General features: G+C 46.3%; 2 protein-coding genes across 2 annotated transcripts in view; both read left to right on the top strand.

The window, feature by feature from the left end:
- The first annotated feature begins 654 nt into the window (after positions 1–654).
- Positions 655–17,266, top strand: part of LOC135383244 (phospholipid scramblase 1-like) — a 66,880-nt gene continuing 50,268 nt past the window's right edge. The window contains exons 1-3 of the mRNA XM_064612785.1: positions 655–783; positions 2,350–2,553; positions 3,752–3,829. Coding sequence (XP_064468855.1) covers positions 2,391–2,553; positions 3,752–3,829 — 241 coding nt within the window. The 5' untranslated portion in view covers positions 655–783; positions 2,350–2,390. The remainder of the gene's footprint in view (positions 784–2,349; positions 2,554–3,751; positions 3,830–17,266) is intronic.
- On the top strand, positions 12,550–15,482 carry LOC135386411 (uncharacterized). Its single transcript, XM_064616325.1, has 4 exons — positions 12,550–12,891; positions 13,206–13,444; positions 13,841–14,048; positions 14,226–15,482. Exons 1-4 carry the CDS (start codon positions 12,550–12,552, stop codon positions 14,409–14,411), a joined length of 975 nt encoding a protein of 324 aa, XP_064472395.1. The 3' UTR covers positions 14,412–15,482.

Here is a 17,266-nt window from a genome sequence, read left to right as displayed (position 1 = left end):
CTCATTTAGGGGCCGACTGCGCGCTCGCACTTCGTTCACTTTCGCATCGGCCGACTGCGTTGCGAGATGTTTATGAGTGCTGCTTAAGATACTCATGGTGCGGCCGAAAAGGGTTTTCTTGACACATCGCGTTATCTTCTTTAGCATTGCATCATAACTCATAGCAGTTCTGCTCTTACTTTTTTTGCCTGATTCGCTGATTTTTTGTCAATTTAAACGATTTGTTACGCTAATTGTCAGCGTAGCGAGGCAACGATGACTATGAGGACCGTACAGTCGCAGACATATGGAGGGAGGACGGAGGGAATAAGTGGTGGACAGGGGGGTTAGTATGCGTATAGTGGGACGAGATCATAGGGAACTGTGCCGACCATTCGTCCGGAAAGTCTTCGGAAAACCCAAGGAGAATCTCAGAGAGGACAGCAGGAGGAAGGATTCGAACCCACCACCTCCCAGACTTTAGAACTACCTTGGCTACCACCAACGAGCGGATCTCTTAATAACTACATACATTTTCTCATCAGTTATATGGTCCGAGATGTTGCTTAAACAACAGGTAAAAAATATGTGAAAATTTTCCTCTTCCCTAAGAAGCACATTACATAGAATGCGGTAGCTCCGTGCCTTTTTCCAGTGCTACCGCATTCGTGCATAAACTGAAGGTGTGCATGAAGAAGACAAAGAGGCTGACATCCGCGTGCGAAGGAACGTCGAAAGCTGGCTTAATTAGCACGTCGGCTGCGACTAATCCCCACTTACGGATTCTATTACTTCACACTCAAAGTAAGTGCTTTCGCCTTTGGGATGCAGGGTGTAGTTCCGTATCGGGACCACTCGTTTTTAAAAATTAGTGGAAGCGTTAGGAAGGTAAATATTGCATAGAAGTGGAAGAAGGTCATATACTGAATCTAAAAATGTAAGAATTATAAAATTCTATGGACTATAACTTTTTTATATGCATTTCAACAACCCCATCTGATTCACTTTTAGCGCAGGACAAACACGGGAATGCTAAGCCTAACGGACTCGAAACTTGCCATCTTGCAAGAGGTAGGGTCGTTGAATTGGGCTAAATCACCTCACTTTACTCACGTTAGTCTAGGTTAGGTTCTACAGATTGAGGGCGAGGGGTCTGCCCCCCCCCCCCCCAGGCACGCACTAGGCGGTGTGGACGTCGACACTGCCTCGGGTTAAATCAGAAGGTCCTCAGTAAAGATGGCGGATCGCCTTCCAGAAACGGGCGAGAAAATTCAATTTTTATACGTTTCACGCAATATACAAGGGTCATTCCTGTTTAATTTCGTTACTAATTAGCTCCTCTTTCACGTAAAAGCTTTTGATTTTTGTTTGTATTCTTTTTTCTTTAAAACAAGCCAGTGGTCCAGATACGGAACTACATCCGGGATGCATAAAAGCTGTGCTTGCTTTCAGTCGGCAGAGCTACCTCATATTTATAGAAAAAAAGAATGTACCTCCATTCCCGGGCCCCTGAATTTGACGAGTTAGCCAGTTAACGAGTTAGTTAGAGCAAATATTGCGTACACGTGAAAGAGGGTCACATGCCGCATCTAAAAATATCAGAATCATGAAATTAATTGTATGCTATAAGGAATCTTTTTATATGCAGTTGTATATGCAGTTGTTACCTACTTCAGTGAGGTTGGGTAGGCACAGATTTTGGGGAGGGGCGCTACCCCGTCGGGCATGGTCCAGGGGGTGTTCGCATGAGATTGTGCCCCCTAAGCGCCTTTGACTCTTCAGCAAACACGGCGAACAGTCACGAAGAAACCGGGGACAAAAATTCAAACAACATTCTACGTTCATTCCTGTTTCATTTCGTTCAGTTTTTCCTCTTCTTTCAGGTAAAATAGCCCTTTTTCTCTTAATTTTCTTTCGGGTACGACGCTACATCCGAAAAAAATGGCGATTCTGACAAAAACACGTTGAAGTATCCGCGATTTCAGATGTTGCATGGCCATGCTTGCATTAAGGAACATTTTGGATCAGCTAAGGTACCCTGTTCGAAATAGAGGCGGCCCTCCTGCCACGGTCTTTCCCTAACGATTCGTTATCGGCCGCTGGGTCTTCTCCTACTTTTCTAAGGACCTAATCAGGTGTTTTTGACTTCGATGAGGTCGTTTTGTCTTAAGCATCCACGAGGAATGACGGTATTTCCAGGAAAGCAACTGTACCCAAAACCTGTAAAATATGCGATCGTCACCACAAAGAGATGATTGGCATCGCATTTTTCTTCATGCGAGGTTGTCAAGTTTTTGGTGAAACGCGCGAATGATCTTATTCGAACCGATGAGGCTAGAATAAAACACTAACCGCTTTCTTACTCCACAGGTTTCTAAAAAGGGGCTTCAAGAAATTAGGAAGCGAGAAACATGTCACGGCAGCCGACAACCACAACGGGAGCAACACAGAAGGGACCTAGACCAAAAATGCAACAGCCAACTGTACAAACCGGTGTTGTTTGTCCTCCAGGACTGGAATACTTGTCGGTCCTCAACCAGTTGATCATCAAGCAACAGATAGAACTACTTGAAGGTACGTGGGAAGATTCTCTTATCGATCGTTGTTGATGAAGGGTCAATTCCCTCTCGGCGACATCCGACGCGTCGTCGTGAGCGGGCGGCGGAAATAGAGGCGCATTTGCGCCGTCCCCTTCAGATAGCACGATATTCATGTTCCCACCACTGTGGCATTCCGTTGTCCAAAGCAGACGAAAAATCAGGAAGCGTGGCCGTTATGTGTCACCTTATTGGTCGCCAATATATCATTCTCCTCCTCAACTCCCCTCTCCAACTTCCTTTTTTTTTTGGCTATAGTCGTGACGATGCCCTCTTGACTGCGGCCAACAACGGCAAGCTACCTCGACACCCCCCCTCGCCGACGTCGTGAAAGAAGTTAGGCACGGCATTTTTCTACTTTTCGTTTAGCTATAATGTGTATTTGCTCGACGTATCTCATCTCCCAACTCGCCTGAAAGGCAGGTCTATTTCCGTGGCGTCCGCTGTCGACACGCGAGAGTTGGCCTAATAGTGAATGAGTAGATAGTCGATCACATGTCTTCCGAAGTACCATGTCTACCGTACTCGATCAACGGATAAGATTCTGAGTTATGCAGGCTCCATTCGTTCCGGTAGGTACGGTACGGTAGCCTCAGAGTGACGTCATCAGTGGTCTGCTAACGCTTTCTAATGCTAGTGATTCAACATAATTCATCAGCGCCGCAGCGGCCCTCTTTTGATGTGTTTCGAAATACTTCCTGCTTAAATTTTCGGAAGGTACGGAAAGGATGAATGTTGATTGGGTGTGTTTCAGAGAGGAATGTCCGCGATAAATTCGCGTTGTTCGTAGAAACTGTAGTGACACGCCGCTGTAGGACACTAATGGCATTTCCAGTGCTGCGCGGGTGTTCTCTGCTACGAATTCCCGTTGTAGCGCCCATAGCATGCTGGTGCCGAATTTGTTAACATGTACAGCGTACATACACGACACTTTCAGACACAGAAACACTTTCCTCACTTGCGTGCTATTACAACAGGACGTAAATATATTACCTAGCATCTTATTGTGAGTTATTACATATTATCACACTTCATTTTGGTGTTTAGTTAGTTCAAACAGATTCTCATTATATTTTCGTCGACTGAAACGAAGAACTACATGCTTGAAAGCCCACTGCCTTTTACCTGGCGACCACACAACTGTGTTAACACAAGCTTTATTTTCTGCGTTACAGTGCTCGCGGGCATCGAGACCGCGAACAAATACATCGCCTGCAATAACCAGGGCCAGTCTGTATACTTCTTAGCAGAAGGTAAGTTGGTCTCTCGCAGTTGCAGCTGTAAGTAACTGTTTCAATGGAGATGGTGAGCGGCCGATCTGCAAGCGCCTTTAGTTTCAGAGCATCGATACCGTGCTAGTTGATTCATTTCAGATCACCCGTACACCAACCATCGTTGATCGTTACTCTGCTCATGTAGCTCTTCCTTCCTCTGCATAACAAATATGACAAAAACAAATATTATTTCGCGGGCAGACGCCACTAGCAGAAACACTAGCCCTGAAAGCATTAGCTGTAATATGTGTGTGTTTGGTTGTATTGATGCTGCTCGGCGTGACGTTCGTGTTGGGTCCACATGGTGTCATTTGACTGATGGCATAAGCGCCAAAAATGATCAACGTGCCGCAGTTAGCAACGTGCCAGGCCACCAGTTCCAAGGTGATTGGACAAACGGTGGCCGTGAAAATCTAATAGTGTTGGTTCCGTCTTCCGCCAGCGGTGTCAGATGGTGCGTCTCACGTCTCCCGCTGAGAACCCACGAAAAACAGCCGCATCGAGTGCGAGCTTAATAGACGGAAAGAGATGGGCATACACGCATTTTTGATGTACCAGGGTCGCCACATATAAAGGTTTAGCCATACAGGCGCGCCGTACACACCAATTACTCAGTGCTGGTGTACAAATCATCTGCTCGTGTTGAACTGTAATTGGTACGTTTCATCGTAGAAAGAAAGGCGCTTACTCTTCCTCCGTCGACGCTGACTGTTCAAAACCGGTGTTTCTTCCTAATTTCCAAATCGTTTTTATGAGTCACCCTTCGTTCTCAATTGAGATATTTCACAATTGTGTTCTGTCCGTAAAAATGATTGTGGGAACCCTACAAACTTGAAATTCATTCAGTAGGGAAACCTCCCTTCAACAGAACCTTTCTTCGAACACTGATACGTGTTTACGGAGCGATCTTCTTGTCATGACTGATATTGAAACCAAGGTGTCGAACAGAACCCGAACCGAAATAGACCTCTCCTTGTTTGTAAACAAATGCCGTGATGGTGCTCGACAGTGCCACCGATTTGGTAGAGCTTACCTACGCTTGAACCTAGCGGCGGGCAAGGTCGCGCCTGAACTGCACGGTCTTACGGGGATTACAATGGTCTCTGAAAGGGACACGACATCCGGTCCTACTTTTCTTTCAATAGGAGGCAGCGAACAAGTACCCATTCGTGGAACCCAGCCCTCCACTTCAGATTTGTTTCGGTTTCAGTCTGTCTACCAACGTCATGGTGACTTTTCTCGGGTACAAATCTATTTTCATGATACTGTTGAACCTGAACGAGAGCAGTAGCGGAAAAACATTATAGCGGTAACTGGTTCGCAACAAAGCTGTTTGGACATAGAATAAGACAGCATAAGAGTTCAAGTGCCCATAGGTCGGCATTTTTCGAAATATTCATTCAACATCACATCATGTCCGGTTTTGCCCACAGCCCATAACATCACATCACCATCACAACCCATCACATCATAGCCCATCATTCAACATCAACATCACAGCTCATCACATCATTACCCATCATTCAACATCAACATCACAGCTCATCACATCATTACCCATCATTCGACATCAACATCACAGCTCATCACATCATTACCCATCATTCAACATCAACATCACAGCTCATCACATCATTACCCATCATTCAACATCAACATCACAGCTCATCACATCATTACCCATCATTCAACATCACAGCCCATAACGTCATTACTCATCATTTGACATCACAGCTCATAACATCATTACTCATCATTTGACACCACAGCCCATCATATCATAGGTCAGAATTCAACTTCAGAACTCATTCTGACTTCTGAGTTCAGCTTCATTGTGTATGATGGACTTCGAATCTGAACTCCAGGGACCGGTTATGAGATTGAGGGCCTTGTATGCTGCGCATGCTTGCGTTTCGGGGCGACGACTTAGCTTCGGCGACTGTGCGTCCCGGCGGCTCAAGGGCAGATGTCATCTTCTGGGTAGCGGCCGTTTACAGTGACGTTCGTAAATTAAACAGATGTTGTGTTGTTTGTGGTGTCGCGGGCGGGGCTTGGCGGGGCGCCCGCCCACTGCACGGAGCGAGCCTTCGCGGGGCGGGGTGGGGATGATATAGGGCTGTACTGAAAGCGTGAATGCAAATACCAGATGCGTAGGGTGAGGATTGGAGAGCGGCGTGGCGGTGGTATGCCAGGTCTTGGCCTAGGCCTCCGGTGGCTTTATGGTATCAACTTTCTTGGCGCTGCGCTGCTGCTCATAGAGCTGGGGCATTTCCGCTGGGCTGGGGCATAGAGCATAGAGCATATCCGTCTTCTGCTACGTACGTGGAAGCTGGTGGTTGTGTGTGGGAGAAGGAGGGGGGAGGGGATGAAACTGCTCGTCGGTACTCGGTGGTCCCCTGTTTTTCTGCGTGCGTTGAGATCTCCATTTTTATTTTTTTCCTAGTCGTGTGGTTTTGATGTGCTGCTGTTTGAACTGCGGCTTCTAAATTAGTGCAGTGCAAATATCTAGTAAGAGTGCGGATTTTCATGCAGATGCATGTTTTGATTTCGCTCTCTCTTGCACATTGCGCTCGTATAATCATAGGGTATAATAATCAGGGCTCGCGTAATAATCAGATGGTTATACAGGATGTTTATTTTAACCTATACAGAATTTTTATTAAAAAACTGTGAGAGCAGCAAATATGTCGTCTTTCCAGTGGAGTTCTACAGCCAGGTGGACATCCTCTGGACGAAAGTGTGCAACTGCAAGTGACTAGTTACCTAAAATTCATTTATTAACCTTTTAATTAGGGGATTTCGGGCAAAAGCGAGATGGCAGATTGAAGGGCTATCCTAGTTGCAAGCCATTTCACGTTTACAAATCCTGAAACGCGCACGTGCGCTAAAACATTCATCCCCGAATTTTAGTATGCAAATGAACCAAAACCGAAACCGCGGCGACCGGGAACGCGTGGAGTACAGTGCTCACCTCACGTCAGTCATCACAGGGCAACGTGATTTGGAGCGGTAGAGATGATTGGAGTAGGTGTCGCTCAGCATGCCAGATAAGCCTCCGTCGGCGTGGGTGATGCGCTCCCAAGGCGCGCTTTTTCCGTTTCGGCTCATTTGCATATCAAAATTCCGGGATGGATATTTTGACGCACGTGCGTGTTTCAGGATTTTCTTAAACGCGGAATGGCGCTCAAATAGATAGTTTCTCAATCTACTATCCCGCTTTTGCACGAAATTCCCTAATTAAATGTTAATTAATGGATTTTAGGTAACTAGTCATCTTGTAGTTACATACTCTCTTGCAGAGGATGTCCGCCTGGCCGTAGAACTCAACCGCAAAAAACAACATCGATGCTGCTCTCATTGTTTTTAAATAAAAATTCTGTAAGACTAAAAATAAACACCCTGCATCCGTATGTACTGCCCGTGTAATGACGTTGAGTAATAAAACTGATATCCTGTGAATTTTGTGGTGTGTTTTAAGCCGGGATCTTCTGCAACACTTGAATACGATAAAGAGAAATCCGGATGATGATAAGAAATCCGGTATAATAAAACGTGTGGCACGGTTCTGAAGGACATCGATATTTTTAAAGCGACAATTTTGGTAGGGATCCCATCGGAAGCGCTCACATTTGACTGGTCAATCAAGTACTCCTCAAGGACAAAAGCTGTCCCAATGCCGCCGTCGATTTAACTGTCCTCTAAGGTGAGCTGTTCACAAAGGGTTCAAGAGTCGTGACACGTCCCGAAAAACGACCACCAATGTTGGAAACTACTAGGTCTGTCCTTACAGGCTGGACAGGGCGTGAGAACTTGCATAAGCGTATCGCGTGAAATGTCATGTTTTCCATGGCCACAGTCCTGTAGATGTTAGGGAAGGAGGAGGAGGTTCCTCTATACGCTTCGTGCAAAGCGTCCGCCGTGCCACGGAAACTCCTGGCGGCAGCCATAGGAACTAGTTGTGTGAGTCCGCTCGGTTCTCTAGGGCTATCCGTACGCTTTCAATCGTCATCTTGCTTCGGTCACGCCGCGCCTGAATTGATAGCTGCTCAAAATAATGCCGTACCGCACAAACTATTGCGTCGTTGGGTGCACAAATACGTATGAGGATGCCGGGTGTAGGAAAAAATGGCCCCTGGTTCTGTGGGCAGAAAAATGGTCCCGCAGGCTCCTGCGCGCCCAAAAATACAGGGACGTGGTTATGGATAACTGATGAAACACATCACAGCCGACCGGGTGTTACCATTCGCTTTCCCCATTTGTTGAAAAAGGAGACATAGGTCTTTCTTTTTCGTGTGTTAATAGATAATATCTGCACGACACTCAATAAGTAACATAAAAGTGACATCATTCGATGCACTATTTCGCTAGCGATAAAGTTTTTCCACTGTTGGTCAGGCACGAGTTTTGGGTTTGAGTTCGAGCTTGAATGTAAAAAAAAGAGAGGAGGCAAGAATTTTACAGTTGTTATACAGTTGCCCCCTACATCTTTTCCGTGTCGATGTTTATGGATAATAAAGGATGTCGCCCTCTCATTCATTGTTTCATTGCCTTTACAACTCCGCTTCTGCTGAAGATACGGTTCATCGACATAGAAAGTATGACAACCTGCGTGACCAACAATAGGAATTCACTAGCATCCAGGTTGAATTGGAAACTACATCCAACGACCCCCACGTACAGCGAGCGTGAGGTCAGAGCCAGGAGAAGGTAACGTGCCTTTTTGCCAGACATGTGCGTAACGCGTTACTAGTAATTGCGTTACTTGTAATCAATTACTTTTATGAGTAATTTTTAGTGTAATCAGTTACTTCACTGTCAAAGTAACTTTTCGAATAATCAATTACTTTTCTGAGTAATTGATTACTTTTCCGGTAGAGATTAACTCATCTTTCAGATGTTCTGCCCCAAGTCAAGACCCTCGTGCAGTAAGCCTTTTTTTGACCGTTCTACTATACCAAGCGGAGGTCATTGTAATAAGGTTATGGAATTTCAGGGTCTCTCACCCTAATCTCTTACTACACCAGTGTGGTGGTACCATTGTGGTAGCTTTGGAGGTGTAGTGAGTCATGGGAAGATCCACGCAATGCTCTTCCACAATCGGGTCAACGTCTTCCCAGGCGATAAATACAGTAGACGTACAGATCTACTTGTCCAGCGCGTTTTTGTTTTTCGTTTTATTTCAGTTGTTCCCGCTGTTGAACGATTTCTTTCTTTCTTTCTTTTCCCCCCTCTGAGGCACACAAAGACGGGCATAATTTGCGTGAATGCAGAGTAACGACCGGAGTAACGCGTTACTTTTCTACTCGTTACTCAATTACATTTGAAGTCCAGTAATTGGTAACGGTAATCAGTTACTTTTTCCGTACAAGTAACGGTAACGGTAATGAATTACTTTTTTCGAGTAACGGGCACAAGTCTGCTTTTTGCTTACTCCTCAGTAATCCGTCCTGTCGCAGGTACCATTTTCTCGGCATATCTGCAAGAAATCGGGCTGTCTGTACTCCACTGAATAAAAAAAAAATATATATATATAGCGAGAGTAACAGAAGGGACAGACGGGAATGCGCTCAATACAACCAGTGCAGCGAATGTAATCGCTTTTATGTTACTCACTGAATGGCGTGCAGCTTTTATAGTTCATTAACATCAATGTTAATTTTAAAAGCCTGTGTCTCCCAATTTTAACAACTCAGGAGGGCGAATGATAGCTTGGTCGACTAGGATCCGTTTCATCGGCTCTCCACAACGACTGCTGTATTTTTAGGCGCACGGAACCCGCGGGACCATTATTTCCGCCCACGCAACCAGGGACCATCTTTTTCGGGACCCGAGAGTGCCCACCGGGTACAAGGTGCCATAGCTTCCCGCCAAATCCACACGAAGTGGACAGGAGATGTGTGTCGGGCGTCAAACGTACGTGTAACAAAATAAGCTACTCCGTCGATTCTGTCTGTCTTCTTTTATGCCAGTGATCCTAATTGGTTGCCGTATTGAGAAAGCTAAAAGAATTGTAATAACGCTGACATGCCTGCTTCTGCATATAGTCTTATGCCTTAATGACCCCGAAAGTAGTCGTTCGGAGTTTAAAGCGATTGAAATCCAGAAAGTTACACAGCTTATTCACACATTTTCGATCTTCATGAAGCCCGCCACATGCACTCTTGACTGGTTTCGATATCGAACGACTCACACAAAAAGTTCGCTTTCCCACCACTACGTGGCCACGCAAAGCGCCACCTTTAGTTTGTGCACCAAGCGTATACCTGAGCAAGCTTGCAGCATTAAATAGACGGAAACATTGCTGCTGTGGTCCTTTTCGTGTCATCTGTTCAACGTGTTTTGTGTTTGTACCGTCAACATTCTCGTGTGTAACTGACGATGGGGTCGAAACGCGCGACTGAAGTAGTCGAAAAGCTACCAGGCTACTCCCTACCCACCGACGTAGCCGACAGCTATGAGTACGTTGGAACCACGAAAAATGCCAATCCGAAGACCATCCTTCGATGTTTACATTGCGGAGAAGAAAAGCGAGGAGCCGGGCGGCAAACTCAAAACTTTGTCCGACACATGCAGGTAGGTACCTTTCAAGCTGACTCCATGCAGGGGCGGCGGAACGTTTTGACTTCAGGGGGGTACAAGCCCCTGGTTGGTGCCCCCCCCCCAATGTCCCAACCCAGATGTACTGCTAGCAGCAGGAACACACATGTTGACATAAATCCTAATCGTGGCAATGAGGCACGTGGACTCAAAAGTCGTAATTTGTAGAAGCTTTCAAAGGTATGCCGGGCGCAAAACTAGCTGGATCGGGGCTCATTCCGGTAGATTTGTTAGAGACACTCCAGCTGACATAGCTGATGTAGACGCGCCGGCGAAAGTGCTCTCTTTGGTTCGCTTTTCGAAGAACTGCATAAATGCTTTTGACTGCAGCGCTCGCTTTTCTTCTGCCTTTTTCCTCAGCCTCCTGCTTTCTGAGCCAGAAAGCTTGCGGTTTTTTTCCCCCACTCATCTTACTGTGGTCACCCAGCTGTAATAAAACTGCGGACTGCTCTGGGGCCTACGCTACAGCATGCTGTTTCTCCCAAAGCAGCACGAACCGCCGTTTCGAAGACGCTTCGTCTACGCGGCAGACTACCCGGCGCCACGCACTTCATGCGACGCGCGAATATGGACGCGCAACTCCCTGTGCAGCTAGGAGCTGCGTATAACGTCATTCAGGAAACTGAAACGCAAAGAAAAGTGCGGCTATTGCACACGAATATTTTTTCAGTTTAACTACGGATTTCACAAGGGCATGATCACAGGATTGTTTGCCCCTGCGATATTTTGAATTAGCCCACTTGAGCCCTTTTCCACCTGGTGGTAATGACGATTTTGCGACCCCCCTAGGAATATCAGGGGGCGACAATGTACCCTTGTCCCCCCGTTCCGCCGCCTCTGACTCCATGGGTTGTATAATTTATACTGTGATATCACAGAACGACTGTATTGTGATCTCAAGAGCCATTTTGATTAATTGTTGCCGTATGTGCAGATAAAAATACGGGGCTGCTATGCTGCGATTCCGTTGTTCTAAGTTCTATATTTCAATAGTTCCTATAGCTCCTATAGCTCTAAGGACAGAAATATAAGACTTATCTGTTGCATGCATGTGTGATCAGCTGCCTATCCTTTGTAAATTTGTGTCGGACTCAACTAGAGTGTAATCCTCGGGCATCTGGGTTGGGCAACGTGGCTTCTGCTGTGAAGCGCGTTCATAATTTCGTTTTACGTAAACACCTAGGAAAGAAGACAATTGTCTCGCTATTGGGCTTACTTCCGTACGGGTGCAGTTCAGTTCAAGAGCAAAAAGAAAAGAAGTTGTTCGAAGCGCTGTTTTTGTTGTGGGGCAAAATTCATTCGTTTATCCGACTACTGTGTCTCAGACTGGTCATAACTGGTGCTTACGCTGCATTGGAAACAATATGTACACACACACAGACACACGCGCGCACACACACGCACGCACGCACGCACGCACGCACGCACGCACGCACGCACGCACGCACGCACGCACGCACACATATATATATAAATAAATAAACAGACGATGATGAGATGGTGCTGATGCCTGCCAGGAGACTGGGCGCTGCCCCAGTGCCATTTGCAGATAGTGAGAGATGATGATGGAGATGAGGATTCCGGTGATCAAAGCATGGTGCAGAGGCCTGTTAATGACAGGAAATCCCAAAGGTGACGGATACGGAAACGATGTACACCTTACGCTTACATACTGGAATACAAATCAGGCGGTAACGGTAATAGTTTACTAGTGAGGCTTGTTTTCGTATCAGTGACACCGTATGTGCACACATTCGTCTGAAAGCGAGGACGAACGATGATGTCACACGATGCCGCGGATTAAGTTGCTTTAGTCACGAAACTCACACACAGATACACACACACACAAACCGATGAAGCAATACAAAAAGGTTACTTTATTAGGTGGAAACCATATACGAAGAGTGCCCTGGACCGGCAATCCAGAAGATGTGGGTTCGAGTCCTACAGCCTAGCTAACCTTTACAGTGACTTCCTTCTTTCTTTACGAAGAGTGCAGTTCGCAGGGGATAGTGTACGGTGAGGTGTACGAGGTGTCAAGCAGGAAAAAAATTGGCTGCGTCGTAGCGGATAACGCGTCCAATATGAGCAAGGCCTTTAACATGGCGGCATTGTTCTCAGATACTTGGCGCCTTAACGACGACGATGACACAGTGCAAAGCCCAGAGGACTGCTCAGCAAACGAAGTATCAGTCAGCGCGGCCCTCAACCCCAGCAGAAGGGTACGGTGCGCAGCTCACACGCTTCAGCTGGCTGTGAACGGGGCCCTACGAGAAGACGATGAAGTCCAACAACTCCTCACCGTTGTCAACAAGGTGGTCAATTGCTTCAGGAGGTCGCACCTCCTCACAGCTGAACTTAAACAGCGATGTGGAAAAGACCTCGTCCAGCCGGGCGGCACGCGGTGGAACTCCATCCTTGCAGCCCTAAGTCGCCTCACCGAGGTAATTAGTTTTCCGTAATACTAATTGCTTCTATGTACGTAGCCTAGGTTGTTTTCTTATTTGCTAAAGATAAGCGGAGTGAGCAACGTATGTGGTCCTGAACTTATATGCCGCGGATACGATTTGAGTCCAAAGCGAAGGGCGGACGACCATGAACCGATGTAACGCGTGAAAAAAAGAAAAAGAAAAGCATGAGAAAAATGTTGAGCGACCGTTCCAATTTGAAACTGAATAAGCTAAACTGTCTGAAAATTAAGTCAATGCAATGCAACTGAGTTGGAATGCAATCTCAAGAACTTCTTATTTTTTTATAGGAGCAAGTTTTCTCGTCAGTCGACACGATCCTACAGGAGCACGACGAAAGTCATCCTAGCAAAGCAATCAACATGATTCCACCAGTGGTTACCTTGCCGCGGCTCAAAGAACTTCGCGAACTGCTGCAGCCGTTTGGCCTTGCAACCGACCGACTACAGGGTGACGGAGTAACGTCGTGCACGCTACACCTGTGCATTGCAACATGCTACATCAGCGTTGATAATCTGATTTGCGAACAGTAAGTTAGTGCAAAAGATCTTCATGTACAGTGCTGGACAAAAGTTTACGGAACACGCTGCCGCGCATTCCTTCCTCAGAATGACACGCTAGCAGCGAGTGGGACTGCACAGACTTGTAGTCTTGCAAGTGGGTTATACTTAGGCACATGTCTGTAACTCCGTACTGCCCCATTCGCTGCTTGTGTGTCACTCTGATGAAGGAACGCTCTGGAGCGTGTTCCGTAAACTTTTTGAATGAGTAGTTTGAATGAATAGTAAATAGCTTGAATACAGAAATTTTGTGACACTTAAAAAGCATCTTGTATAACAAAGCTCTAACAGTCATTCAGCCTCGACAGCGTAGAATGAGGTAACCAAATTGTTTGAACCTCACGATACATTTCTTTGTCCCATAGTTTTTTAGAACTGCAAATGAAGCTACTGGCGCAGCTCACAGAGAGGTTTCGGGAGCCGCTAAAAAACGCTTACATCATAGCGGCAAGCGTGCTCAACCCTAGACAGAAGTTGAGGTGTTTTCAACCTACCTTCGCACCTCTACTCTCGAAGCCAACCGCTCAGGAGGCCACTGCTAGTGTGAACGCGCTCTTTGATGAGCTGCGTAAGGTATGGTGCACCTGTATTACAACAACTATTAAGAAAAATCCCAACAAATGTGCTTGGACTGTCTAACATTTTTCTTGCGTTTACAACTGTAAGCGTTGTTGTACTACTAATATCTAAGGCGTAACGCATGCGCGAGTAGTTTGACTGCTGCTCATGCTCGTTACCCCCCTCCAACAGACTCCTGACCCACAACCAGGACCTTCACACGTCGCCGAGGGCCCTCTTCCCCCTTCTGGGGGTGACGATGACCCCTTGTACACTTTGCTGGACGATGTAAGCCCGGCAACGACGTGCCATAAAGAGAATGAGCTAGACCTCTACCTGAAAGCTCCGTACAGTGCAGAGGATCCGCTTACATACTGAAAAAAAAAACAGCAGCGCGTATCCCGGACTCTCCCAAGTGGCATCTGTGTGCCTAGGTGTGCCAGCGTCGTCAGGCTCGGCCGAACGGCTGTTCTCCGTTGCAGGAGCTCTGCAGCGAGCGCGCCGTTCCTCTATGGTGAGCTAGAAGGACTGGTGTGTTGAACGGCGGTTGCAAACGGGTCGTGCCCACGGGCCCGCCGACAGGTGGCTACGAAGGGCTCGGCTCGCTCACGCTGCGCGCGCCCTCGTGGTCACATGGCCCTATGTGCAAAGAGCAACGTGGCGAACCCCAGAGTACCTGCGATAGGCGAAATTGAAGCAGTACGCCGCAAATTCTAGGGAAAGAAAGATGTGCGCGTGCTGGTGTGTCACGCTGATAAACTTGATAAACTGCTGAAAACGGGGCGTGCTTGAAGTCAGTGCAGGGTTCTATATAGGAATTGGCAGTGATGTTTTTGTTTTTAATGTATGCTACAGGTAGCGCCTTAATGTTCAGGAAGAAAATGTCAGTCGATGATTCTTCCGTTTTGGCACATTACAAGAAGGTGGCGAAATTTTCGCTACAGTATTTTGAGTTACGTTTACGTTACGTTTGGTTATGTTTGGATTTCGTTATACATCCCGTTTCACGCTGCTTGTAGTGTGTGAATGCAGCTTGTGTGCGACACGTTAAGGTATCCTTGGAATTCTTTGGTGTGAATAAGTTTCGCACATAGAGACACACTGAGATTTATTATAATATATGTTCTGGAAATCAACTGATGTCGTTCCCGCGGAGATAAGCTATTTTCCATTTTCGGATATGTAGCGATACATGTTAATACATTCAGAGTGTTTGAAATTGTCGAGGAACTGATACCTACACCAACTCGTGTCACCCAATTACAGAAAATGAAGAATCATCAGAAATTTACATTTCTATGACCAGAAGGTGTCTGTTCAAAATCTATGAACAGAAGGTGTCTGAGCTGAGAAAAAAAAAATACAGAAAATACTCATTCAATTATGCCTTTGTGAATAAGGAACGTGGCACAGAAAAGAAAGGTGGTAGGAACTGTAGGAACAGAGGAACTGTAGAAATGTAAACGGAACGCTGCTTGATCGTTGCATTGCCGTGGTTGTCCGGCTTCAAAGACAAATATGTGGATACAGTTTTATCGCGAAACCATTGGGGAAGGCGTAGCATTGAATCGATACAAGCTAGTAACAACAGCCGGTGATCTTGCCTTATTTAGTGAGTCTAATCTTGCCAGATGCCATCAACATTCCCGAAATGATGCAGTACATCGCTCTCAAAAAAGTAAAAGGAGCACCATTGAGACTCCTTAAAAAGGGATTGCGAGGATGAGTACGACAATCAGTAAATTCTACACAGGGCCGGTGCTAGGGATATGCGGGGCCTGGAGCAAAGGCACATCGCGGGGCCTGTTTCACACGATTAAGTGCATACTTGATATTTAAAAAAAAATAAGTAATCCCTGGTTGAAGGCTTTGTGCGCGGAGTCTATGCAAGCGCGGGCCTGAAGACGGTCGCCTTACTCCCCCCACTATCGCCGGCCCTGATTCTACACGAGGTAATCATTGTGAACATCGTCGGATGAGGTTGAATTCCAAGTGGCACACATATTCCAAAGATAACTGACGTGATTTTTAGTTACTTGTGGAGGTAAACGCACTCTAGTCGCAACCGCATGCACATCGTTCACACACATGCATGGGATGATGATAGGACCCGTAATTAACCACCGCCGGTACATTGCTTTTCCAGAAGATCGTTCGCTCTACCGGTACCGTACACGAACTGGACTAAAGTGCTTGTTACAGAAAACTAGAGCTGCGTACAGTATAAGGTTATGCATCGAAAATGACATCCTACAGTAATTACTTATCACAGTTGCGCGATGGCATTCACACCAGCAACCTTATGGGTGCGAACTGCCCAGGGCACTTAAGTAAACTAAGACGCCCATCGACCAAACTTTTTCTCAAGTGAGAGTATCCAAATGGCACTGAAAGCGTCACGCAACATTACATAAGGACTAGCATGAACAATGAGTTAGCTCTAACTGCAGACTGTGGTGACTGGATTAAGTATTGTTCATGTAAGACCACTTCTGTCATGGGAAGAGCCAGGATATTTTGAGCGACGATTGTGCAGTCTACTTGCTTGACACTTTAGCGCCAAAAATCTACAGCGAACAACGGAAAGGTCATAAAAAAGAAAGTACTCCAAGTATAACAAGAAATATCTGTAACATGAGTACTGTAAAGAGTCCCTAAATTGGGCACTCGTGCCCAACAGATGACACATGAAGCAGCACACATTCAACAGCACACATACACTTTACACCAAATGATTGGTCTCCGAAACCGCACTTGCTTTATTTTGTGTACTCTCATTCAAAAAAGAATAGCTAGCGACAGGAAGTGATTTTATGCGGTTGTAATGTGGACAGCAGGTGCACTATCGCCGAAATTCTTGACATTCTATCCTGTGTGCTTGTCTAACAAAACGTTTATTTTGCACCAGTACACCACCTTAACGTTCCAGTACAGGGAGAATAGTAGCAAATAGACGTCAGGAGGCTTGTTACACAAACACAAGTACTGATGCTACATCTATTGTAGCCGCACTCAGTAATTTATTTACATGAAATGCATTGTGGAGTGTAGGACATATGGTAACCTTATTTGATGAAGCACTGGTCGGCGAAGCATAGTACCACAGCACCTCACACCTCTGGGTTTCTGATCCGGACCATACCCGAAGCGACTAAGATTTACCCAACCACCGAGACCTGAGCTGGACCACTACATTTGATCGCCATCTCCGTTTCGAGCGATCGAGGGACCGT

The sequence above is a fragment of the Ornithodoros turicata genome, chromosome 2 (genome assembly GCF_037126465.1).
Source record: "Ornithodoros turicata isolate Travis chromosome 2, ASM3712646v1, whole genome shotgun sequence".
In the NCBI taxonomy this organism is placed as follows: domain Eukaryota; kingdom Metazoa; phylum Arthropoda; class Arachnida; order Ixodida; family Argasidae; genus Ornithodoros; species Ornithodoros turicata.
Note: the sequence above shows the minus strand (reverse complement) of the source record. Positions and strands in the feature narration are given on the sequence as shown.